The 26,690-nt window shown below is 38.9% G+C and overlaps 1 protein-coding gene and 1 pseudogene across 12 annotated transcripts; one reads left to right on the plus strand and one right to left on the minus strand.

Annotated features, from left to right (window-relative positions):
• Nucleotides 1-99: 99 nt before the first annotated feature.
• On the minus strand, nucleotides 100-25,593 carry ZMYM5 (zinc finger MYM-type containing 5). Of its 12 annotated transcripts, none has more exons than XM_070471630.1 (10): nucleotides 25,487-25,591; nucleotides 24,544-24,602; nucleotides 21,398-21,511; nucleotides 19,842-19,970; nucleotides 17,644-18,148; nucleotides 17,314-17,407; nucleotides 7,371-7,656; nucleotides 6,325-6,490; nucleotides 5,211-5,420; nucleotides 100-1,504 (listed from the first exon to the last, which is right to left on the minus strand). In XM_070471630.1, exons 4-10 carry the CDS (start codon nucleotides 19,871-19,873, stop codon nucleotides 749-751), a joined length of 2,049 nt encoding a protein of 682 aa, XP_070327731.1. In that variant the 5' UTR covers nucleotides 19,874-19,970; nucleotides 21,398-21,511; nucleotides 24,544-24,602; nucleotides 25,487-25,591; the 3' UTR covers nucleotides 100-748. The 12 variants fall into 12 exon arrangements, 11 of the variants coding, with proteins under 11 accessions (XP_070327731.1, XP_070327738.1, XP_070327736.1 ...); XM_070471637.1 differs by having other exon boundaries at nucleotides 19,786-19,970; XM_070471635.1 differs by having other exon boundaries at nucleotides 18,829-19,970.
• On the plus strand, nucleotides 2,234-2,802 carry LOC110141574 (large ribosomal subunit protein eL21-like; annotated as a pseudogene).
• Nucleotides 25,594-26,690: the final 1,097 nt, after the last annotated feature.

The following is a 26,690-nucleotide window of genomic DNA, read 5'->3' on the forward strand; positions in this document are numbered from 1 at the left end:
ATGGAACATGACCTGAAAAAACTGACACCCATCTTTTAATTTTCATGAGTGTATTTTTCCTTCAGATGAAAACAAAAAAATTGCCACAACACACAAAGGTTAACTTAATATATTTTTATTTTAATATTTATACCAACAATATATTTTATATTTGTAACAACATAAAAATAGGTATATTCTTTATGCTTATAGTTTTCAGATGACAACAAAAGCTACAATATTTATAAATTAAATTAAAACAAAACCAATAAAACACAAATTAACCACCTTAATTCATTTAACATAACAAATGATGCTACTTTGTTCAAATAATAACATTTTGCTCAAATGAAATAAACCACAAGTATTTGGTTTACTAGCAAAAAGCTGCAGCTTCAGATCCCATTCTATTTCTAAATAACAGTACGTGTTCACATATGTATCTTATTCAACTGGTATTGATAAATTCAAGCCTTATTCTCCCTCTTTCAAGATAATCAGAACAAAATATTGATCACACCAGTCAAAAGTCAGTCCTGAAATGCCCATTTTAAAAGATGTGAACTGAAAGACTGAAAAGATCAACAACTGCCTTCTCTGGAATGGACATTAATCACGAGAACCTGGAGCAGAAACCATCTTTACAAGTTAACTTGCTATGATACTCATTACTAATGAGCGGAGGAAGCACTCAGTCTGGGAGCCTCAGCACAAAGGACAGACTATCAGGGTACAGCTCTGAATAAGTATTCGACCTCTTCATGTCATGTCAGATCAGGTTTAAGGTGTACAACAGCTTCATACCATCCTTCCCCTCGCTCTCCTGTAATCTGTGTTCTGTAGCTTCAACAATTTTACTTGTTTTCAAATCAGATTTTAATTTTGAATATTTAACGCTATTGTTGATGTGCATTTCACTCTCCTCGTGTTTGCTAAGAATATGTGATAAATGCTGCCAATCTTTGCACCCATTCTCATTCTTCAGTTGATTTTTTCCCTCCCCAAAGAGTTTGCAATACAGACAAAACACAGAATCTTTCGAGGTCGAATAAAGTAACCAGGATCTAGTGGTTTTCTCACCATTTGCAAGAATTCTTGTATAGTAAGTTTCTGAAAACTTCCTCCCTGTACTGTCTTTTGGGAAGTTAAAATTTCTTACTTGAGGTGGATCATTTTCAACTAGAGTGTCCCTCTGTTTAATACTCAAAATTCGGGGCCATGTACCTGGATCTGCAGAAAGCACAGCTGAAATAACAGAGTCTTCTGATGGTTTCTCTCCCAGTTGCTCTTGAAGTTTATCAGCTATGCCTGGTAAATTCACATCCTGTTGGACCACTGATGTGTCTAGGCTACATTCTGCTGAAACCTGTAGTTCTGAAGTCTTTTCCTTTTTTTCTGGTATTTCTTCTATTTTTTCCAGAAGTATATTCAATGATCCATAAAATTCTCTTTCATTTTCTTCTTCAACAGCATTCCTTTTTCTGTTTTCTGATGCTAATACTTTTTTTAAGTTTGTTTCCATCATCTGAGGAAAAATAGATTATAATTTTTCCTTACATTATTAACACTGAAAAAACTTAATGTATATACAAATGCCCAATAAGCATATGAAAAATATGCTTATCATTAATCATCAAAGAAATACAATTCAATACCACCACAAATCACTTCACACCCACCAGGATGCCTACAATAAAAGGAGTGATAATAACAAATGTTAGCAGAGATGTTGAAAAACTGGAACCTTCCTAAGGCACTGGTGGCAATGTAAAATGGAAAATAATGGCAATTCCTCAAAATTAACAGTCACTCTATAAGACACCCTATGTCACCCTATGGTGACACATATGGTCACCATAGTGACCTATGCCACTTTCGAAGAGTGGCAATTCGAAAATGAAAATACATGTCCACATGAAGACTTGTACAAAATGATCACAGCAGCATTATTCATAAGAGCCAAGAAAATAGAAATAACAATGTGGTATTATCCATACATTGAAATATCATTTGGCAATAAAATTAGGTGTGGGGAGGGGGGATCGGGATGGGGAATACATGTAAATCCATGGCTGATTCATGTCAATGTATGACAAAACCCACTACAATACTGTAAAGTAATTAGCCTCCAACTAATAAAAATAAATGAAAAAATAAAATAAAATAAATAAAATTAGGTGTGGTAAAGATACATGCTACAACTTGGATGAACCTTGAAAACAGTATATGTGAAATTCAGTCACAAGGGCTTTTCGGCCGGAACCACCATCTTCCAGTAATTCGCCAAAATGACCAACAAAAAGGGAAAGAGGAGGGGCACCCGCTACATGTTCTCTAGGCCTTTTAGAAAACATGGAGTTGTTCCTTTGGCCACATAACGTGCGAATCTACAAGAAGGGTGATATTGTAGATATCAAGGGAATGGGTACTGTTCAAAAAGGAATGCCCCACAAATGTTACCATGGCAAAACTGGGAGAGTCTACAATGTTACCCAGCATGCTGTTGGCATCATTGTAAACAAACAAGTTAAGGGCAAGATACTTGCCAAGAGAATTAATGTGTGCATCGAGCATATTAAGCACTCTAAGAGCCGAGATAGCTTCCTAAAACATGTGAAGGAAAATGATCAGAAAAAGAAGGAAGCCAAAGAGAAAGGGACTTGGGTTCAGCTGAAGCGCCAGCCTGCTCTACCCAGAGAAGCACACTTTGTGAGGACCAATGGAAAGGAACCTGAACTGTTGGAACCCATTCCCTATGAATTCATGGCCTGAAGGGTGTAAAAATAAAGACCTGGACTGTAAAAAAAAAAAAAAGGAAAGAAATTCAGTCACAAGGTACCGTATATGATTCCATCTAATAAAAATTAAAATTAGCTATTCTGGAGTCAATAAAATAAAAATGCACACACACACAAAAGAAAGTCAAAATAAGAAATGTATGCACTGTGAAGGGCATTTGCTAGCTGTAGTATTATAGTACAGGGTACAACCTGACCACAGTAAACAATGGAGCTCAAGAACCAAGAGTGCTGCTCTGAGGCAGTCCTGCATGTAGAGGCAGCACCGAGGCAGAGCAGGAGTGACATGATGTGGTGTGTGCCCTGGAAGACCACCCTGACTGCGCCCTGGTCTCCAGTGTCTAGGGAGACCAGGAAACAGAGACAACCAGGAGGCTGTGGAACCAATTCTGGCAAGAAGGGACAGTGGTCAGGTCTAGGACTACAGTGGTGGGCACAGGGCAGAGCCAGGAGTGGGTTAGGAAGTAGAATCCAGGTTAGCTGGGAAATGAGTGGCCCTGGGGGCTAAGACAGAGGAGTAAGGAATAACATAAAGTTTCTGCTTAAACACCTGACTGGATGGGAGGTTATTTACTGATTTGGGAAACAAAGAAGGAAAGCAGGCTTGGAGTGTCAGTTGTGGACAGAATTCCAAATATTCGTGGAACATTCAAATGGAAATTAGGCAGACATATTGGTGTGAAACTGAAGAAATATATATTCCAGATATATTCTGGAAGTCATCAAAATACATATTAGTTGAAACTATGGGACTGGTAAGACGATACCAAAAGAGCATATTTAAGAAGAGACAGAATGTCAAGGACTATTGCTAATGTTATTTTTTTACACAACCAAACTCAAGCCTTGGTCTTATTTCTTTCCTTCTTGAGTGTCTTGTTAATGATTAAATAGTCAAGTTGTCACAATTCCCCCACATCTAAGACTCATCTTCCTGGGGATCATTAAATTGAATCCAGTGTAGATCATCAGGGAACTCAAGGCTTACATATAATTAAATGTTGGCATCAGAGCCAACAGAGCATGTACATATACTTATTTTCTTGCAGGATCTTAGTTCCTCACATTACCTAAGGTATGATACATGAGGTCGAATCTAGCTGTGTGACTCTGGGGAAGACCTTCTCTGAACTTCAGTATCTTTAACACTATTTTGAAGGTTTTATTTAATTGAAAGTTAATAAACATTTAGTAAAGAGAATCAACTAGTTACATCCAACTAATTAAAAGAAATAATTCAATTAATTAAAACACCTCCTTTCCCAGAAGTTAACTACTTTGAACATTTTTAGATGATTCTTTCCATGTTTATTTCCAAGTATCAAAATAACATGTTTGTATCACTATTTACTAATTTTTCCTCCCAGTTTTAGGTGTCGCTGTCGACTTCTCAATGAGGAGGATGCAAGTTTAGTGCTCTCTGCCACTGTGCTTACCACACACACTCACCCTCCAGCTCCCTTCTCATCCTTTTTCAACTTTGGCACCAATGATATATTGGCCAGGTCATTCTTTGCTGTGAGGGCTTGTCTGGGCCATTGCAGGACTGTTTGCATCTCTGGCCCCCACTCACTGATGCCAGGCTCTTAGCTGCAGCATGTAGGATCTAGTTCCCTGACCAGGGATTGAACCTGTGTTCCCTGCATTGGAAGGCAGAATCTTAACCACAGGATCACCAGGAAAGCCCTCCCACACAAAATTAACTTGAGATGGATCACAGATATAAAATCTAAACCTAAAAAGAAGACGAGATAGGTAAATATCTTCATAACCTTGGTAGGCAAAGACACCCTAAACAAGAGACAAAAAGTATTAATCAGAAAAGCAAACAGTAAATTGGACTTTATCAAAATTTAAAACCTGAGCTTTTCAAAAACATTGAGAAAAGACAAAAACACTGTCCAGTAGAAGAATCTTCCAAATACATTTATTTTACAAAAGAAATGTATCCTGAATATATAAAGAATTCCTATAACTCAATAACAGAAAAGACAACCTATTAAAAAAAGTGAACTAAAAAAAAAAAATGAGCTAAGACTTGGATACTTTACAAAAGAAGATATACGCATGATAAAAAAGGAACAGCAGTTATCAGGAAATTAAAACCACAATGAGATAGTCATTTCATATCCACTAGAATATATTAAATCAAAACAGACAACACCAAATATTGTTGAGAATACAGAGTAATTGGAACTAGTGGGGATGCAAAATGGTACAGGGGAAAATTACTCCTTGTAATGTCTGCAAAATGTCAAGTCTTAAAGCAAGCTTACTTACATCAATCAATTTCAATACTCATTTGAGAGTAATACTCAATGAAAGATTGACAAAGGAATTAAATGAGATTCTAAGAAAAATCTGCTTAATGTAAGCTAACAGGAAGAAGTTACTACAAGCTTGATCATTTAAAACTCATTAAAAGAGAATTACCTGTTTATACTCGTTAACACAACTTTGGCAGCAAAATCGCATCTGCTGACCTTCAACCAGGACACTGTTCCCAGCTCCTTTGCCGGGCAGGTACTCGCCGCACTGCTCACAGCAGTTCATCACTAGACCATTGGCCAGCCTGTACTTGTTAAAGCACTGGTTACTGCACAGCTTGTGTGTCACGTTGTTAACGCTGACTTCATGCCGAATCTAGAAGAAAAACCAATTTATTAAATAAATCAACCAGATTAGCATCATACCTGATATATCTATTTTTTTTTTCCAACAAAGAATCTCCAGTAATTTCTCAGTGGAAAAAATATTCAGGTAAAAGACATTAAAAAGCACATTTCACTATCCTTTCATTTTTATCTTTGATTTCTTATAAAAAGGAAAAATAAGATTCACAGAATAAAAAGCAATAAAATCAGAGATATTTAAGAATAACAGAAAATGAATTAGATAACAGGTTTTAATATGACTTGATTAAAAACAAATGGATGGGGAATTTGTAGGTATTATAAACTTCACTGCCCTAGAAAACAGGGATAGGGGTGGCCAGTGGGCACCACTATCACCCACTTTCAGGATGGTGTCTGTAAGGACATAAGTTTTTGCTCTGCTCAGCTCTGTGGTAGCTGAGATAAAATCCTGTCCAGAATTTGCATGGCTCCCTCGTAATCCAGACTAAATTCAGCCAAGTGAGCACTCCCTGAATGCCTGGGAAGACGGCAGTGCCACCTAGGAAATGTGGGGTGACCTACATACTTCCATTCCACTTATGCTATGTGTTCTTCTAGGACTGGTTGTTTCCTTCATGTCCTGAACCTACATTCTCATTTAGTGTTGCTAATAAGGACAAAATCCACCATGAAACCACTGCTTTCTTTATGACTGCATTCAATTCCACACAAGCAGATATTTACTCCCCATTCTATGGGAAGGGGACATTTGTTAGGAGACAACTCTAACATATGCCTATTCTTCCCTTCAACTTCACTGAGGGGATTCAGGACACATCTATTAGGTAGACGGCAGAACATATAATAGCACCTAAAGTTAAAATTATCCTTGTTAATCTAGATAACTTAAGTAACTTAAATAAACTCCAGACCTCTGTTAGTTTATTACAGATTGTACATCTTGATTTGTTCAGAACTCTTTTTCGAAGATTCTGGCTGTCTTCACAGGGAGACAAACGAGACGTACTACAACATTTTGGGAAGGGTTCACTTGACTCCCCTTGAGAAACAACGGTAGCTTTTTTGGTAGGTGCGTCTCTGAAATGCAAAGGACAGACACAATTTAAGAACATTTCTTTTTGGTCATGCCGTGTGGCTTTCAGGATATCAGTTCCCTCAGCGCCCCGACCAGGGACTGAAGCCAGGCCACAGAAGTCACCAGGGAACTCCCCAGAATACTGCATTTTAATAGAAGTCAAATATATGAATAACAACTGACATTTTTCATTTTCTCATGATTTAATCCTAGGAATCAACTATAATTTTTGGGTCCAGAAAAATCCACATTTTGGTTTCACTGCTAAGAGTTCCTAAATAATATGGGAAGAGATTCAGAAATAAAAATATTTTGTTGAGACTCACGGTGGTCCAGTGGCTAAGACTCTGTGCTCCCAATGCAGGGGGCCTGGGTTCAATTCCTGGTCAGGAAACTAGATCTCACATGCCACAGCTAAAGATCTTACATGCCGCAATGAAGACTGAAGATCCCAAGTACTGCAACTTAAGACCCAGCGCAGCCAAACAAATAAATAACCATAAATCAATTAAAGCAATTTTTGTCATCACAGGTCATGACCTTTAGAACCTTGCCAAGGTTCTTATGACTTCTAGAAGTCATAAGGGGACAAGCAACCAGGTAGAAACAACGTATAGAGGGTGGGGGAAAGCGTGAGGCAAAGGCAGTGGAAAAGAGAGGGCCCATTTATCTCTATACCTAAACTCCATTTTCCTGCCAAGAGTAAGCACAGTACAAATGACCCACAGCTCTGATGTACACTAAGATAAGTTCTGTAAAGCTGAAGACACCTGTGCATCGATTCTACCCATCAATCTTTGCAACTCTGTAAGGACATTCAGAACACACATTCATACTACCAGTGTCCAATCATGTGGAGGCGTGTTGAAGGGTACAGCTTACTTTTTACATGTCACATTGCGTTTCTTTGGAGTACGCTTATGAGAGAAGGAAGAAAGGCAGGTGGTAGAACAGAAGAGGTGAGCTGATCCTTTTCGCTGATAAGCTGTCTGTCCCTTCTGTAAAGGTTTTTTGCAGTTTGCACAAGTGATTTTAGCTGCTTTAGTGGGTTGCTGTTGGGCAGAAGACTGGAAAATCTGTTTAGGAAGCGAGGCCACTGGTGATAAAGAATCCACCCCTGGCTGTTTCTGATTACGGGGAAAGGATGCTGACTGGGAGATCCAAGAATCTTAAAAATAAAACACACAAGAAAGTCACGAAACAGTTAAAAACTCACATCAGAAAAATACTTAAGAATTTTCATTTCGCACAAGTTTAAAAGAGTATTGAGGCAGGCTTGTTTTACAACCCAGCAGAACAATCCGCTTCATATTCTAAGTGAATAAAGCTCTACTGTGCCAGCATCGGAAATGGTGGTCCTGGAATAGTACACTGAGTAGCCAGCATCTCTAAGACCAACCCTCTGCGCTACAGATTTTGCAAGTAATTTAAACTAAGCCTTGGTTTTCTCAGCTACAAACTGCAATAATACCCAACCTATCAGTGTTATGAAATCTAAATGAGAGGGAATTCCCTAACGGCCCAGTGGTTAGGAGTCGATGCTTCAGGTGCCAAGGGCCTAGGTTCAATCCCTGGTTGGGGAACTAACATCCCACAAGCCACACAGCAGGAAAAAAATAAAACGCAGAAAGAGACAATGCATATACTAAAGCTTCAGTTTCATACACAGGGCATTTCCTAAGGCACTTTTTCTTTTCTAAGAAAGTATTAATACATTATAAAGAAATGTGCAAATATAGAGTAAAATCTAGTATGCTGCTGCTGCTGCTAAGTTGCTTCAGTCGTGTCTGACTCTGTGCGACCCCACAGATGGCAGCCCACCAGGCTCCCCCATCCCTGGGATTCTCCAGGCAAGAACACTGGAGTGGGTTGCCATTTCCTTCTCCAATGCATGAAAGTGAAAAGTGAAAGTGAAGTCGTTTAGTCGTGTCCAACTCTTTGGGACCCCATGGACTATAATCCTACCAGGCTCCTCTGTCCATGGGATTTTCCAGGCAAGAGTACTACTGGAGTGGGTTGCCATTTCCTTCTCCAAAAATCTATTATATGATATCCATTTTGATAACAGCTTCCCCCTAACATTATGAAAAATTTAAAGCATAGAGAAGCTTAAAGAATTTTACTGTGAACACCCACACGTCCACCATGTAGATACTATACTATTTTACTGTTTTTGCTTTATGACACCTTTCTATTTATTCATCCCTCTAAATAATCTATCTTGTTATGTAGTTCAAGTAACTTGTAGATATTAGTACACTTCCCCCCATAATACTTCAAAATGCATGTAATTTAGACATAGCATTTTAAAGCAACTCTGTCTACAGTTACTGTAGACTATTTCCAGGCATCAGTGAGGTGGTATGGGCAGGAGACCCAGCTCTCCTACCTTTGCACAGGGACTGCTGTTTTCCTCAAAATGGTACAGGTTATGAATGGGTTACAGTGCCTTAACATGCATACGATCATTTGGGAATCTTGTTTACACAGAGATTCTAAACTAGTAGGTCAAGTGAGGGGCCTGGGATCTGTGTTTCTAATTAACTCCAGGGTAATGATGAAGCTTTGAGAGAAAGCCCAAGAGTGAGATGAGAAAAATGGCCCAAGAGTACTGAATTATTTTGTAATTGCTCTTCAAAAATACTTTTGTCATTAGCAAAAGGCCTATGGCCCCTTCACTTATTACAGTTAAAGACAACTTTCAGAATTCTAGCAATACTAACAATTCTATTTTCACTTCTAAATTCCCATGTTTGTCCTTTTTGACATTTTATCTTAATAGGCCAAAACAAAACAGAACAAGTAACCAAAGAAATTTTCGCTCCACAGAAAGATATGCTGGCAAACATGAAGTATATTCCAATAAAGTTTTTAGATTTCTTTCTGGCTGTAAAACACATCTTATAGGATCTTATTTCCCTGACCAGGGATTGAACCCGGGCCCTCATTTGAAGTTCTAATTACTGGGCTGCCAGAGTTCCCCTGATAAAGTTTTTATTACCAAATGCCCATAAGTTTATTGCTTCACCTGCCTAATTCTGAACTATCTCTTTAGAAAACAAAAATTACATGTTCATCTATAAAATACTGGATGCATTCTGGGATCAAATTCTCTGTAGATCATGTGGATAACAAAGATTTAATAACAGAAATAAAAGGAAAGCACTGCAAGATTTCCCATTACCATTACTATGGAAGAAATAAGAAAAATATTGGGCTTTTTATTTTTAGCCATGCCAGGTGGTTTGTTGGATCCTAGTTCCTTGACCAGGGACCAAACCCATACCCTCAGTGTGAAAGCATGGAGTCCCAACCACAGAACCGCAAAGGGATTCTTTGGGCTTGTAAATTTGTATACTTACCCACACTTAAAGGGGACACAGTTATATGTAATTATGAAAAGTGAAACTTCTACTGCTAAGAAAACAGGTTCTGTAATTTTTTTTCACTTTAGCTTTGATGCATACACAAATAAAGCAAATGTTTTCTTTGTTCATACTGCAACCATTTAATTTATCCTAATTTCCAAGTTTATTTTAGTATTATTTAGCTTTGTCTGCACTGGGATTCTGTTGTTGTGCAGGGGCTTCTCATTGCAGTAGCTTCTCTTGTTGCTGAGCAGGGCTCTAGGGCCCAAGGGCTTCAGTAGTTGTAGCTCACTGGATCTACAACACAGGCTCGGGAGTCATGGCCCACAGGCAGCCCCGTGACATACGGGATCTTCCAAACCAGGGACCGAACTCATGTCCCCTGCACTGGCAAGGTGGATTCTTAACCACTGGACCACCAGGGAAGTCCCTCAAAGTTTCTTCTTCCATCAAATTCCTATTTTATTTATTATATTAGTGTCTCCAGGTTAAATAAACGAAGTCTCAATCACATTTTTCCACGCTCTGTCCCCAGAGTAAATTTAAGAGAAGGGGCCCAGTAGACTAATGCAAACCCCTCCTTACACACAAGGAAAACCAAGACTTAGAAGGCAGAGGTGGTCTGCCTGAGTTCAGTACATGCCAGACACACTATCTGAGTTTTAGGTATTCTTTCTTCCCACATCCAAACTCTACTTCCTAAAGAATAACATCTTAGCATTTCTTAAGTGTTGGTCTATGAGTGAAGTTACTTCAGTGTCTCAGTGGGGTCTTTCAGTTGTTAAAGAGCAACACATACACATGAAGCTTGTAAATCTTAAGTGCAGAGCTCAATAAAGGAATCCACCTGTCAATGCAGGTGCCACAGGAGATGCAGGTCTGATCCCTGGGTCAGGAAGATCCCCTAGAGAAGGCAATAGCAACTCACTCCAGTATTCTTACCTAGAGAATCCACTGGACAGAGGAGCCTGGTGGGCTACAGTCCACAGGGTCACAAAGAGTCAGCCACGACTGAGCATGCACACATCTATACTTTTATGACCAACACCCAGATAAACACACAGAAAGGTCCTCATGTCTTTTCAACTCAATCACTTCCCTTCTTTCCCACAAGCCATACCCGTCCTGACGTCAGAGTAGTTGTCTTATTTTGAATTTCACATACGTAATCATGTAATCTGTACCCTGAGTTTCACACACACTGAAGATAGCTGTTCATGTGTTCCCACTGTTGAGTATTCCATTATGGGGTTGATACTATTTATCACTTTATTTCTGATGGACATTTTGACTGCTTCCAATATTTTGGGCCGAGGGGACATCAACAGTTTACTGGGTAGGGGGACCTGATAAGGAAGGTCTTGAGCGACACCTCACTGTGTATGACACAGACTGGGCAGGACACAGGAGCAATCTTTGCTACTCAGGGGAGGAAGCTATAATGTAAAGGGGGAGGACTGTCTTCCAATTTTTGACCATGATTTCTATACATGTCTTTTAATGGTTTCCTGGGTATTTATCCTGTTCAGTATTTGTAAAGATTCTCGCATTCAAAGGTTAATGTTTCTTCTCCATTTTAGAATATCTTCAGTTACACCTCTCCTGCCTCATTTGTTTCTTCCTCTTCCTGGGACATTAATCACATGTCTTCTTCATCAAGTATCCTAAGTCTCTTATATTCTTTTCTGCATTTCCCCCTTTCTGGTTCTGACTCAGTCTGGATAATATTCTGATAAACCTTCTAGTTCATCCACACTCTCTTCAGCTGTTCCTACAGTTAACCTACAATTAAAATGTAGACTGATAATCCTATTATCACACCCCTCATGGACTCACTTCTAGTATCTGCTCTTTTCTCTTGTGTTGTTAGATGGCCTGCCTCCTCATATCCCTGACTACTATTTCTATATGAAAAACTGGGGAAAACATTGAGATTCTGGATTATGTTCACATTCCCAATCCACAGGTCAATGGTTTTTGTTGTTGTTTGTTTTCAAACCAGTGTCCTTCCTTGCAGGCCCCCATGAGACTGCTAAAAGTCCCCCTTGACTCTCAGTGGCTGTTTCCGGAATTGACCACACTCGCATTACAGAAGAGCAACCCCAGGAAGATAGGGTCGTCTCAGATATGACAAATCTCTTTTTTCCAGTGTATTGGCAGCTCTATAATGCTTCTGACATTTTATACATTTTGTCTCCCCCCATTATTCTCTGTAGGAGGGACAGGAGTTACCTATCAATTGTTAGTTTAAGATCTATTATTATCAGAAGCAGAACTTCTAGAATCAGTATCCAGGTCAGAAATGCTTATAATCCAACAAAGATACAACACAGATGTCAAGAACAATTTCCAGGTATTCTCTTGGATGAGATTTTTCCATTTACATAAAGATATATGATGACCGAAGAACTTTCAGTGTAATACAGCATATCCTAAATAAAGGTTAACAAAAAAATTAAATAACACAAAGTCCATTCTAATGGACATAATCCTATTTTCATAAGCTGTTAAACAGTTTTATCTGTAATTTATGCAGGGCCATAATTTTATAGGATAAAATCTGAACCCATATATTTAAATATAACTCAACTCCAGAAATTCTCATCTTGCTCTTTTTTTTTCCTGTGCTGCAAAATATTCATTCTGCAGAAGTGGGAAGTACACAGCAAATAAAGTAAGACACTTTGAGGGAGCTTTGACTTTGAATAACAACAACAATTACAACAGTAATATAATTGCCGCCATCTTATTCTGTATGTCTTCTGATAAAATTCGTTAGTTTTACCAAAGCGGACAGCAGGTAAAAACAAAATTTGGGGTTAACAGTAAAATTAGACAGCTTTCAAGGTGCTATATTCCATTTAAACAAAGAAAAAAGCAGCAACAAGGCATTCCTTTTGAAAAGTGACTCCACCTTTCAGAAAGCTTGACACATCTTCACCACCACTCTTCACCTGACAACTTGGCAGACACTCTTAAGAATTCTGGACCAAGTGGTATTATTTAAAAGGATATAGTCTGTAACTTCTGTCCCCCAAAGTAGAACTTCAGAGAACCCAAGAACACTGTAAATTCATTCAAACTTCATAGATAACAGAAAGGAATTGCCTCAGCACACACAAAATAGTTCAAATGTAGCTAAGAATTTCTTCATATATATGAATAAATGTCAAGTGAGTCCTTTAATGCTTGTTTTTCTGTTATATTTTCAAGTCACTGATATTTCATGTCATGAGAAAATATCATAGTAATACACAGTTTTGAATTAATGAGATAAAAGGATGACAAGAACAAAAATACATCTAAGAGTAATCTAAACAACTTTTGCTAGCCTCAATTATGTCCACTATCTGAGTGGAGTGACAGTATCACATCTAACCACAGTATGCTCCTTTATAGTTAAGTATCAAGTTTATGTGCTATTCTTTTACATTGAAAAGCATGTTACTGATCCACTTTACCATTAAATACACAACTTCAATTTACTCCAGAAAGTGAAAAATGGGTCAAGGCTGAAGCATAAAAGATATACATGGCAAGGCTTCTGATTTTAACTTAAGAGCTTACACGTACATAAGATTGAATTCATGCTTCCACAAGTTATATCTAAAATTTAGGAAATAATTACAAAATAATAAATAAGTGAAAGAAACAAATCAATTGTATTAGAAATAAAATTTTTTTAAAAGAAGAGTGAACAGATCCAAAAGAACGATTTTTCAATGAACATTATTTCAAGTCTTCAACATCTTCAACTGTTTTTAAGCTTGACACATCATTCAACACAGAGATCATGTTTTTTATATTATTTCTCATGTTTCACTCAATCAATAATAAAAGATGTACATGGTAATAAGTAGATGACAAATATGAATGAACAAATTTATATTTTGCAAATCTATTTTTAAAAGTTCAATGATATGCAGGAGACCTGGATTCGATCCCTGGGTTGGGAAAATCCCCTGGAGAAGGGAAAAGCTACCCACTTCGGTACTGTAGCCTGGAGAATTCCATGGACTGTACAGTCCACGGGGTTGCAAAGAGTCAGACACGAATGAGCGACCTTCACTTCACTTCAAAGCATTCTTGGCTAAAAAATTCCATGGACAAAGGAGCCTGGTGGGCTACAGTCCATGGGGTCACAAAGAGTCAGACATGACTGAGCTACTAAGCAAGCGAGCATGATATATAAATTAAGGAAGTTATCACCTTTAAATGGTCAGTTTAGCAAACATTAAACAATATTCCTACTCCTGAGGACAATTTACAACATGGAAAAAAGCCCACAATTTTTTTATGAGGGCCATTTTGCATTAACCATGAAAAGCTTTAAAAAATTGACATTTGACTTAGACGTTTCACCTACAGAAACTTTTCACTAGAAAATAAGTGTGATAAACTTAGAGATTTGACATGTCAATCAATATACTACTGATGAAATGTCAAATGCATCCCCTCCACCCCAGGTCAAGAACAAGACAAGGGAGTCCAGCGGTTAGGACTTGGTACTTTCACTACTGAAATCTGGGGTTCAATCCCTGGTTGGGGAACTAAGGTCCCTGTCACAAGCACCACAGTGCTGCCAAAAAAAAGCAGACAACAAGACTTTATACTTTGATCACTCCTATTCAACATGACATAAGAAATAAAAGAGGATGTGCCAGGTTGAATTATTTCCATAATAAAACAGATTATTTGCCTTTTTCTCTGTGCTGGCATTTGCACTAATGGTGCAGAAGCAATGAGAGTAAAACTGCTCACAGGGGAACCCAACTGTACTACAAAAGTTGTCCTCACTATCAGGCACATTTACTTCTGCTGTTCTTCTTTCAACACCAACAGGTCAACACGATTCTGATACTAACCACCTGGAGTGAGCACCAGCCCTGCTTAAAGACACATCCACAAGAAGAGTGCCCTCCCTTCACATGCCACCTGGATTCCTGGGCAACTGGCTGCAAATCTAGGAGCTTCCTAAGGCCACTTCAGGTTTGATAATTTTCTAGAATGACTCAGAGAACTCAGGAAAGCTTTATACTTATCATCAGTCTTATTTAAAGGATACAAATCAGGACCTGCCAAATGAAGAGGCATACAAGCATAGGAGAGGGAGGATCCTAATGCAGAGCTTCTGCCCATTCTCTGTCAATCAGGTAGCATCACCCACCAGGCACGGATGAGCTCACCAACCAGGAGGCTACACTGATCTCTGTCGAGTTGGCACTGGGTTTCATCACCATTGGGGATGAATGATGAGATTATTTGCTGCAGGTGATCAGACAATCTCAGCCTCTTTCTCCTCCATGGAGGCTGTGCTGGCTCAAACGCCCAACTACTTGAATCACATGGTTGGTCTTTCCAGCAACCTTCCCTTAGCCTTAATCTTCATGAATTGGTTAATCTCAAGGATTCAGCTTCTCTCCCAAGAAACATGGACAAAGACCAGTGAAATTATTTACTATACAAAAGAAGTCCTTGATGAAAAAGTAGAACTTAGTATGAATTTTACTAAATTTCAGCCTTTGATTACATTTTAATACTCTCTATGATGAACGAGGAAGCGGTATGATGAACGGGGAAGCATCCAGAAGCCACTTCCTTTTCTTGACAAAGTACAATGAGACAGAGTGGAAAAGCACTTGCAAAACTTGCACTGCAGGCTGAACTAGCCTTGAAAGAATGACAAACTGGTTACATTTTCTTAAATTAAGCTTTTCATTTCAAAAAAATAACGGTTTACTGCCAATGAGAAAAATTGATGTTTCAAGTGAAAATCAGAATCTTTGAAAACTTGCATCTAACATTGTTAGCTTTCTAAGGTGTCAATATTTAGAAGACCTAGCTAACTCAGTGAATCAACACTTACAAATAATGAAAGCACAATGTTACCAATTCATTCAAAGGTAAAATTCATTGGAAGATTAATGAATTTTAGTGCAACAATGTATAAAAAGTTCATTATCCAGTTTCAGATTCTACACTGTAAGAACTTTTAATAAACTGACCACTTATCAAGTTTTGGAGCTATGTCAAAAGGAAAAGAAAATATCCATAGTTAACTAAAAAGACTACTAAAATATTGCTCCATTCTACAATCATTTATGTATGTGAAGCCAGATTTTCTTCTTATACTGCAAACAAAAGAAGACAATGCAACACATTGTATGTAGAAAAGAATCTGAGGAGCTAAATATACTTAACTGTCTTCAACTAAGCCAGAACATCACTTTTTTCACTAAATTTCTTTGAAAGTAGTTATCTTTCATTAAAAATGTTATAAAATACATAATTATTGTTAAATACTTTTCAAATTTAAGTTTTAATTTCTAATATGATAATGGATAAAAACAGAAACAAAAAACTCTAGGTTCCTCAATCATTTCAAAGAGTGAAACTGAGTTCAAAAGTTTGAGAACTGTCCTTTAGAAATAATAAACAATGTAAACAAAGACATTTAGTGTGTGGAGTTTCAACAGTAAAAAAAAAAAAAGACAAAACATAAATAAAACTATATATAATATGCTCTAAATTCTATTTTTAAAACCACAGAGGCAAAAAGACTGTTAGCAAACAAACTAAAATTTTAACAGTTGTCAGTCACTTCTACTTAGTGGGTTGGTAACAGATACTAATTTCTTATTTCTAACTATGATTTCTTTCAAATGTTCTGTAATGTTCTCATAATCAGAGAAAAAGATTAATTTTTTAAAATTTTAAAGAAAAAAATACTAGCATTCCATTAAACAATAAGTGAATCGGTTCTTAGCTCTAGTTACTTTCTAGTTATTTTCTAAAATTCTAAACGATCAATAGCCAAAAGCACTAAGATGGCCAAAAGCAAATACAAACAAAAACCAAAGAACAAACAAAAAAAAAACAATGGGCACCTTAAGTCATGAAAAAGCTGAAAAAAATATTTGCTAAATTTTAAATAACTTTCATTATATTTTACCAGAACATGAATAGCCACAGAAGTGTATTTAAAATATAGGTCTCTAATTTTAAAAAGTTTTCCAAATTTAAAATGAAGAAACTAATAAAGTGCTAATTTAAAACAAAAATCAGAGACAAACAGTCCAAGAGTAAACACTTGAAAAGTAAAAATTGAAAGATCAAGTTATGTAATTACAAATTAAATAAAATTTAATTCTTATGTAATATTACTTTAATCCTTTAGTTCACTACCCATCTTTTTATCCTAAGAATTTTACATTAAAATAAAGATGGTAAACAAAGATAGAGGTAAGAATTATGGGAGTTTTCAGTTAAAACTTAAGATACAAAACACTTGGGTAAATTGCAGTTTTACTAAGTAAAAAATTCTATCTTAATATGAAAGTTAACAAAAAATACTTCACATACAGAATAAACTAACTGGATATAGGTACTAAGAATAAAAGCCAAAAGCTTACAAATTTAGGGTGAAAGGAAAGTATTTAGTATCACTCACTGCTTACCAGGACTATGATGAGTTGTAAATCCTCCATTCTGAAATTCACCTCCTGCCACATTCATTCTACCAGGATTAAAAGGTCCTACTGCAGTCTTGGTCTGTGAAGTTAAAGACGGGGTGTATGTTTGCATATTAACACCAAAATTACTTGACTGAAGTCCTTTAGCGACATCTCCCAAGTTGGAATTCTACAGTGATGTTATATTTGTAATCATTAAGTTCATATCTCGCCCATCATTCAGAGCTTAAAACCTGCTTCTAAAGTTGTAACACTAGTAATATGAATTTCAGTCGATTCTGTAGTGATAACACCATTACCCATTCCTGCATTTACCTTACTTCTTGAAAGACTGGAAGTGGAGAAATCCAAATCTTTGGTTCTGTTTTTAGTTCCAGGAAATCCCCATTCAATAAAACTGGGAGAAACTGTCTTTTCCCTTCCATTTGTTTCCATGTCCTCTTCATCATCAATAACTATTGTCTCACTTGTATTTCCCTTCTGAGAAGCCAAATATCTTGATGAAGGAAGAATTACAGAATAATGTCCTAGAAGCTTTTTATTTCTTGATGCAGGAAATACAAAATGTCTTTGATCAGCTATTACTGGAGCAGAAATTGAAGGAGGCTGTATAGATTCAATAAACACAACATCATCATCATCACCATCATCACCTTCCACCGATGAGTTTCTAGATCTATTAACTAAAGGACTAGCTGCATCACCAAATGAGTCTCCTACATCCATGAGATTAGCTGCCATGGCTTTACTCCCTAATAAGATAGGAGTCTGTTCGGTCAAGTCTAATCTTCCTGCTGAACATTCATCCATGCCAAAGAACCTGTAACACAGAGAAAAGAAAAAGAAGTTTGAGTAAACTATGATTATTACATTTTATTGCAATTAAATAGCATAAGTGAAATTTTAAATTCTTTTATGTGATTTTATCTATTAATAAGTTTTTCACTGAAATAGAAAATAGTACAAAATAATTCCATCAATTACCAATAACTCAGGGTCCAAATACAATTATACCAGATATACCTTTATCTACTAAAATTATTATATTGTCCAAACTGTGTTTCGTCATTGTTTTTCAAATTCTCTGCTTCCAACATAACTATGTAATTACATTATTCTGAAACTTTTTTTGTCATTGTCCACAAATTGCCAGATACTACATTATAGGTCTATGTAAAATTCTGAAAAAACCCATGAGGTAAATATAGTTTAATTCATTTTATAGATCAGGAAACATCTGGGTAAGCCCAAATGGCATTTCCACTCAGGGCTCTAACTTTAGGCCCCAAATTCTCAGCCTTGTTTTATTTAACAAACACTTCTGTGTACCTATATGCACTAGAGAATGACAAAGGAAAGGATCCAGATCCAAATAATTGGAAGAATTTGGAGAACTGAAAGATCCAATGAAGCAAAGCTCTCAAAGCAGATGAGACAAGAGGAGGATGAGGATATGCACAGCATAGGTGGTAATGAAGCTAATCATGAACAAGAAATCACCTTTATCTCAAAAGAGGGAAAAGTTAAGTGTATGGCTGTCCCTCAGTACCCGCAGGGGGTTGGTCCCGGGATATCCACGGAGGCTCAAATCCTACAGCTAGCCCTCAGTATCCGAGGTTCCACATCCAAAGATTCAACCAACCCTGGATCCTGCAATACTATAGTATTTACTGAAAAAAATGTATATATTAAGTGGATCTGGGCAGTTCAAACCCATGTTGTTCAAGGGTTTGTCCATTTATAACTGGAGCATTATAGGTATGTAGAAACAATAGATGGAAAGCTGAGGTAACTTTACAAATACTGGCTTCAGTTTTCTTAGAAGCTCAAGACAGTAAAGAGGTGGGATCTGTAGGGGTGCTGAATAATTAAGAGAACTCATACAGCAGTCATCATTCAATTTTAAACACTTCTTACTGAAATATGCTAAGTAACATTCCACTCTAAAATTTTCCCAACTAATTTTAAGTGATAGCACTTAGTCATACAATAGATAATGTTTATTCTTAATGGGTGCTATATCATTAAATACAGTAATTCAGTAAAAGCTTAAATAAGTGAGGTAGGAACTATTCTTTGTCTCATTTTACTGATCAAGAAACTAAGACTCAGAAGATAGTAAGTCTGCATTGCTGGAAAGGGTGGAATCAGGAGTCAAACCCAAGAAATCTGACTCTCTAATCTATTTCATAGACACCACATTATATGCAATTACTGTATACAATTTCTTAAGTCCTTGTTTTATTAAGATGAAATAAAATTAACACTCATGTAACTACTTCAAAGATAAATAACAAATCTAAGGAACCAGTTAAAAAGGGTTATAAAGGAAATATGAAAATTAGGATCAGAGTTAACACACATCCAATAAGCTTATAATGTGGTTGATTTTCAAAGGAAAGAGGCAATAACTCGCCTAAACTAAATCATGAAATTTAAGAACTGTTATTTACACACACATAAATTCTTGTTAGTTCTTTCTGTATTTGAATAAATCTAAAACAGAAAAGTACAATTTCTGGGAAAGAGCAATAGCGGACTCCATGGTGCCCTCTGGTGGCTGTTAGGTTCTATCTTAATCTTCCCAAAGAAAATAACAGGAAGGGGATTCTTTATGCACAGTTCATTCCAGTCATCTATTTCTGAAAAAAAAAAAAAAAGATAAAGTATTTACCTATTTCCAAATTTCAGATTGTAAAAAAGTTAAAACCTAACCCTAACCACTATTAAAAGTCACTGTCTATATAATTTAACTATCATTTTCTTAATTCTATAAACATAAACCTACAAAAAAGTTTTAAATATTTCTATGGTATTATCCAAAAAGAGAAAAAGTTAAAGTTTATCTAAGGCACTAAGCAAATTACCTCACTTAATTTTTACTTTTCTAAACTATAAACTGTTGTTCATACTATAAATGGGGATAAAATAGGACTCAGGTTTTTACTGTGATAACTGGACATACAAGTCCCTGGTCTCTGCCTAGACCATATTAAAGAGTGTAAAAATGATAAATCTCTCTCTACTGGGAAGGTATTCAGGCAAATACTTTGGCTCCACCCTAGAATTTCAACAAGTGTCTAATTAATCTTAAATATTTTAGTCTTCCTGCGTTATCTTTTTTTTTTAAATTTTTATTGAATTTGTTACAATGCTGCTTCTGTTTCACGCTTTGGTTTTCTGGTCAAGAAGTATGCAGGATCTTAGCTCCCTCAACAGGGACTGAACTGTCACCCCCTACATTGGAAGGCGAAGTCCTAACCCCTGGACCACCAGGGAAGTTCCCTTTCTGTGGTATCTTATTCATCTACAACTATTTAATTTTCATCTTGATACAATGAAAATTAATATAAAATTAAAGGAAAATCCACACAGAGAAGTGTGGAATCTAATGGGAGTTCCCTGGTTGCTCAGTGGTTAGGATTCCAGGTTTTCACTGTTGTGGCCCAGGGCTCAATCCCTGGTCAGGGAAGTGAGATCCCACAAGCCTCACAGTGCAGCCAAGAGAAGAAAAATTGGACTAGAATTTCAGCCTAACTAAAAAGGCTGAAGCCCAAGCAAGACTCTTAAATGCAAATTATCTCTAGGTTGTAGGTAGTGACCTTGCAAAGAAGGTATTTAATTATCGGTAAAGATAAGAGTTAACGCTAAAACAAAGACACAAATTAGGGTCCTTTGCCCTATTGTGTTTACTTTTATTCTAGTTTTTATTTCCTAAAGATTGCTACAGTTATCTTTTCAAAAGATTACAGTAAAATATGTAACAAAAAATGCTATTTTAATCATTTTTAAGTATGCAGTTCAGTGTCATAGTTTTTTAAATATGCCTTTTAAAGCTGCAAAAATGTCTGCTGAATTCTTAAGTTATAATTCAGTATCATTAATTTCCTGAGATCACCTTCAATTAAAAAAAGTTGAATAATTTACTAGCCAGTCAATATTCATTTATGTTTATGCACAATTTGGTAGAACTCACATATTAAAATGACTCAAAAAACAAATAGCTAAAATAGAAATGGTGAGTTACTAATACGACAAGATTAGCACATGATGATAAAGGTAAACAAACCTGCTCATGAGCCTTCAAATATTAAAATCACCAAGAAAGTATTTTCAAATATTTAATCACTGCTCCAAAGGTTCATTTCTGGCTACCTATAGGCACATCTGTATCTTCAAGGCTCTATGAAACATAAAGGATGCATGCTACAAAAATTTGTTGATCACTTAATAAGTTCTAGAACACATTCTATGGCATCTCTGAACTTATACTGTAACAGATCTTTTGTAATATAAAAATATTTGTATATTTACATAAAAATAACATCAATTTCAAAGTTAGCTTCCTGTTAGTATATACTACAAGGATTCCCATTTAAAATCAAAAACTAAATAAATGTTTATAATGATTCTCGAGGTTCTACTCACAAATGTAAAGAGATAAGAAAAGGAAGAATCAAATGAACAATCACAACAAACAGCAGGAGAACTACTTAGTAGAAGTACCTAAGTAACAGGCACTTAAGAGATGGTAGATTGATCACACAAAACTAACTTCAATCCCTTCTAAAATCCCCATAAATGACAGTAACGTTCCTACTCACAAGAAAAGGAAAAACTAAAGAAGAAACAAAAGCAAAAAATTTGATAAGCTGAAGAGCAAGTGGATGAGTGGTTAACCAACTCTGCCTGAGACAGCCTAACTCTAACAGTGAAGGAAAAAGCTGTGAAACTTCTGACTTATGCTGCGGAATCCTCAAAAGGCTCAAAGCCTGTAACTCCTGATATATCACACTGTAATAGGAAGCAGACAGCTAAAACAAGGAGGATGTGAAATTCCAGGTCCCTTCCCTTTCTCCAAGTTGATGATCACAGGCATTCCCCCTTTCTGGCCCAAGTTCTAGACTTTTATTCTTTGTAGAGGATAGAACAAAAGATCTTTGTTCCAAGTTTACTAGGCACTGGTGAATGCTTCAATATCATGTATTTGAAATGTTCCCTTTCCCGGCTGATTTCCAGAGGGCTGACATCCAGACTTCAATCTTCCAAGCAGCAGACTCTTACCCAGAAAACGTCTTTCTCAGAAAAACTCCCTTCTGTGGAATTAGGAACCCCCCAAAAATGAAAGACCTAAAGATAATGACTTCAGAGGTTCTCCATCAATTGGCCTAAAAAGATTCATCCTACAGTGAAGCTCTAAGCTGAAACATTCCACTCATTTTTCCAATCTATTTTCTATTTCTCAATTCTTAACCATGAGCAGACCAACCAAGGATTATAAAATATCTGAAGAAATCGTCTAGTAAGAAAAATAGTCCTGACATAGATATACTATTCATACTGAGTATAAAATAGATAACTGAGAACCTACTGTACAGTTCAGAGAACTCTACTCAATGCTCTGAGGTGACCTAAATGGAAAGGAAATACAAAAAAGAGGGGATATATGTATATGTATAGGTATAGCTTATTCACTTTGCTGTACAGCAGAAACTAACACAATGATGTAAATATAACACAACTATGCTCCAATAAAAAATAATGTAAAAGAAAAAATTGTTAAAAGAAAAAAGAGAAAAGTGCAAGAAAAAGAAAACAAAATCGAAATCCGCAAAACAATCAGAACTCTAGCTGGACACATGACAAGCAAAAGACCATAAAAAAATTGACATTTCTAGTATTAAACAAGAACTTCTAGAAGTAAAAAGCTTAGCAAAAATGGAAAGCTCAGTAAAAGGACTAAAAGATAAAGCTGAGGAAATATCAGAAGACAAAAACCAGAAGAATTGTAGGTACCGTTAACAATGTGTGTTTGTGTCTCACATAACTTATGGGCTAGGCACTTTACAATCTTCATAGCAATTGAGAACACAGACACAATTTACTTACTTATAAAATGTGGATAAAAAAGTGTATTTAACTGAATAAGATGTGCATTTATAAAGGTTCCATTATTTAGTTTGCACTTGCCAAAGTAATAAGAGAGCAGAGATATAAACCAGATATGAAATCTGGCTGGCACTAAACCTAGTCCTTTCCACACTGTGCCCACCTATGCTAGGAACCTGCTGTTGAGAAAAAGGCTTTTCTAAGTGGTAATAACTGAGTCAGCGATTTGTTATCCTTCCAATCTTTTAGTCCCCACTAGTTCCCTTTCCCTAATAAAGTCCCTCATAGCTCTAGAACCCTGCCCACATCCCTTCATCTCATACAACTACCACATAATCTAAAATATCATTTCAGGTATCCTATGAAAATCACCCAGTCAAAACAATATCCATTCCTAAAAACTGTCTAACTAATGAAGTGTGCCATGAAGCACAACAGAGTAAGTGCAAAGTCAAGTCTGGCAAGAGGCAACAATAGCAGAGGGAAGGCAGGAATACTACTATGAGAAACAGTAGTATTCACAAATTTCTTTTTGATGACTAGTGAAAAACTGACCAGCTGAAAGGACAAAATAGGCAGGACCTAAGCCTGTACAGAATCCCAGATAATAAATGTAGAATCAGAGGGGTGTTTTTTTAAATCATTTTGAGATATTTTACAAAATTATTGATTCAGGCAAGGGTTGGTGTTAAAGCCATTAACACAACAGCTGACAGGGAACTAGGCATTTTATTGCACCAAAATGAACAGCACTTAGCTTACTTTTTAGTAACAAGAAAAAAAACACATCAACTTCATAATGGGACTGTCACTACCAATTTGGTAATTCGGTGGTCCATCTTAGAATCGCGACTAGGGTAAGTACTAGATTATATCTTTTTTTTAAAAGAAAAAGACTATCTCCTGATGTGATGCTTGCCTGAGTTTTATCAGGATACAGAAACACAAATCTTCCTCAAATATAAGACAAACACACACACAAAGTATTGTGTCCATCAACCATAGAATAACGATAAGATTCAATCAGTCTAGTTAATTCAACAGTACGGAAAAAAATTATTTCTAACCATTAGAAAGCAAAAATATGTTAAAAAGAAAGCATTAAAAATGGAACATCTTAGAACTCTAAGAGAATACCAGTGGTGTAAATATCAGCACGCACTCCCCATGCTTTCCCAGGGATTTCCCTGACTTGGCTCTGGGGACAAGGGCCACTCCAGAAACTAGCTCTCTGCCTTCAAGGTAAGAGAAAGGTAAGTTCCACAGAAGCACAGTCTACTAGTGCGCTAACTGTATTACACAGACAGGCGGGGTAAAATTACTTACCGTGGACGCTTTCCTCCTTAATTACTATCACCAGACTGTCCTGAAGGTGATTCCTGGCCCTAGAACGAAGGATGAAAGCGGACTTCGTTATAGCCAAGCTGGACGCACCAGCTCACAAGAGAGGAAGCAAAGAGACAAGAAGTCAAGAAGCCTCAGCGCTCCTCCACAACCCCCCACCCCCCAACCCCACAGCCACCGAGGCGCCAGGTACACAAACACCGAGGCCCCGCCACCACCACACGACCGCACAGTCCCTGAGAGCCACAGGAGGGAGGCGGAGGGCGAGGGCGGCCTCGAGCCCGCAGAGACGCCTACCCCAGATTCGGCCCGCTCGCCGCCGCCGCCGCCGTCCCTCAGGAACCCACTCGCCCGCAGCTCGCGTCACCGCGGGGCGGAAACCCCCGTGTTGGCCCGGAGCCTGAGACCTGCCCGCTCCTCGTCCGCCATTAGAAACTCTCCCAAATAAGCAGTGAGAAGACGCCGCGCCGGGGTCTGGGCGGACCCGAGGAGGGGACCTGGTGCCGGGGGGCCGTGTCCTCAGCCCCAAACTTGCGGATCCCGGGTCGTCGCCGGGAGAGTGCAAGGGTGGCCACGAGCGCCCACGGAGGCGCCCCTCCCCCACCCCGCGACCCCCGAGGCCCGCCGGCGGCCACCTCACTCCGCCCTCGCGGCCGCTCCCGCAGCCCGCGGGCCGCCCGCCAACGCGCCTGGGACATCAGCGGAGCCGCCGGCAGCCGGAGGCCCCGAAGCGGCAGCGGCGACGGCGGCCGCGCCGCGGGGCGCTCGTCCCGGGTCGGTGGGAGGCTTCGGAGGCCGCCCTCACCCATCGCCACCTCCCGGCGCCGCCGCCGCCGCCTCCGCCTTCGGAGGCTGCGCCGGAGGCTCCCGGCCACCCCGACTGTCGGCGGCCCTGGGCTGGAGACACGGCGGGGACAAGCCTCACCCGGTTCTGGCTACGGCTCCGCGGAACAAACTTCCCCGCCCCCGGCCCACCCCCCCCGCTTCGGCAACACGCGCAACTCCGCTCGGTCCAGCACCGGCTTTAGCGCTGGTGAGGAGGCGGAGGCGGCGGCGGCGGCCGCGGCGGCGCGGCCCGACCTGGCAGGCCCCGCCCCCTGCGTCCTTACTGGCGGCCGGGGAGGGCGGGCTGGGCGCCTCGGGCACGCCCATTGGCTGCGTCCGCCTTCCTTCAGGACCCCCCCCGAGGGGGTGGTCCGATGCCCTGTCCGTCAGCCGCAGGCCACACCCCCGAGCCTCCATTGCAGTCCCCGCCTTTTCTGCTCGGATACCCGACCAGCGCGTCGCAGTGAACACTGTTCTGTTCTAGTCTGTTGCTAGCTGCAGTGGCCGAGCGCTGTCGGGCCCCAGCGGCCCGAAGACCGGAACCGGGCCACCTGCCCTCGCAGCGGCTGCGAGTGCCAAGGCCTCGATGTCCCCCTAGCCCTCCATATCCAGTGTCTGGGAGCCCCATGAGGCCTGGGCGGGAAGGGGCTTCAGCGACTGGGGCAGGAGCAGGGGTCTGGAAGGCCGGCGGCGGGGCCCCGCGCGCTCCGAGAACTGAAAGCGCTTCCCTTCCCCTCAGCCCGGTGGGGAGGCGTCCCCCGCTCCCGTCATGGCTGCGGGGGGAGACGATGTCCTCCATCTTGGGGCCGCGGGGGGAACTGGGGGCAACTCCGACTAGTCCCAGAAAGCCGGGGCTGGGCCCCGCGTTGGAGACGGCGCCCGCTGCCAGCTCCGCACCTGGGCCCGGCCTCAACTGGAGAAAGCCCCCACGCACCAGGAAGACCCAATGCAACCATATAAATAAAATTTTAAAAAAGAAAATCACCAAGGACATAGTTGACTCAACACCATCACTCAACTGGATTTAATGACATCAAAAGTCTCATCCAATATATGGTAGAATATATATTCTTCTCAAGCTCACATGGATCATTCAAGAGGATAGATCACATTCTAGGTTCTCAAACACACCTTAACAAATTTAAAAGGACAGAAATTCTACTGTGTCTGATCTTTGACCATGGTAGAATTAACCTAGAATTAAATAATAGATAGCTGGAAAATCTCAATAAATGAAGATGAAACAACACAGTTGAGCAAGCTCTGGGGAGTTGGTGATGGACAGGGAAGCCTGGCATGCTGCA

Source organism: Odocoileus virginianus, chromosome 8 (genome assembly GCF_023699985.2).
Source record: "Odocoileus virginianus isolate 20LAN1187 ecotype Illinois chromosome 8, Ovbor_1.2, whole genome shotgun sequence".
NCBI classification, from domain to species: Eukaryota; Metazoa; Chordata; class Mammalia; order Artiodactyla; family Cervidae; genus Odocoileus; species Odocoileus virginianus.

Excerpts from the sequence above, each read along its gene's own strand:
- ZMYM5 (XM_070471632.1), bottom strand. The coding sequence starts at position 19,873 with ATGGAGTCCGCTATTGCTCTTTCCCAGAAATT. Across the intron at positions 18,149-19,841 it reads ATTGCTCTTTCCCAGAAATT|GTTCTTTGGCATGGATGAAT; the intron begins GTACTTTTCTGT and ends TCTGTGTTACAG. Across the intron at positions 7,657-17,313 it reads TACAACTCATCATAGTCCTG|ATTCTTGGATCTCCCAGTCA; the intron begins GTAAGCAGTGAG and ends TTTATTTTTAAG.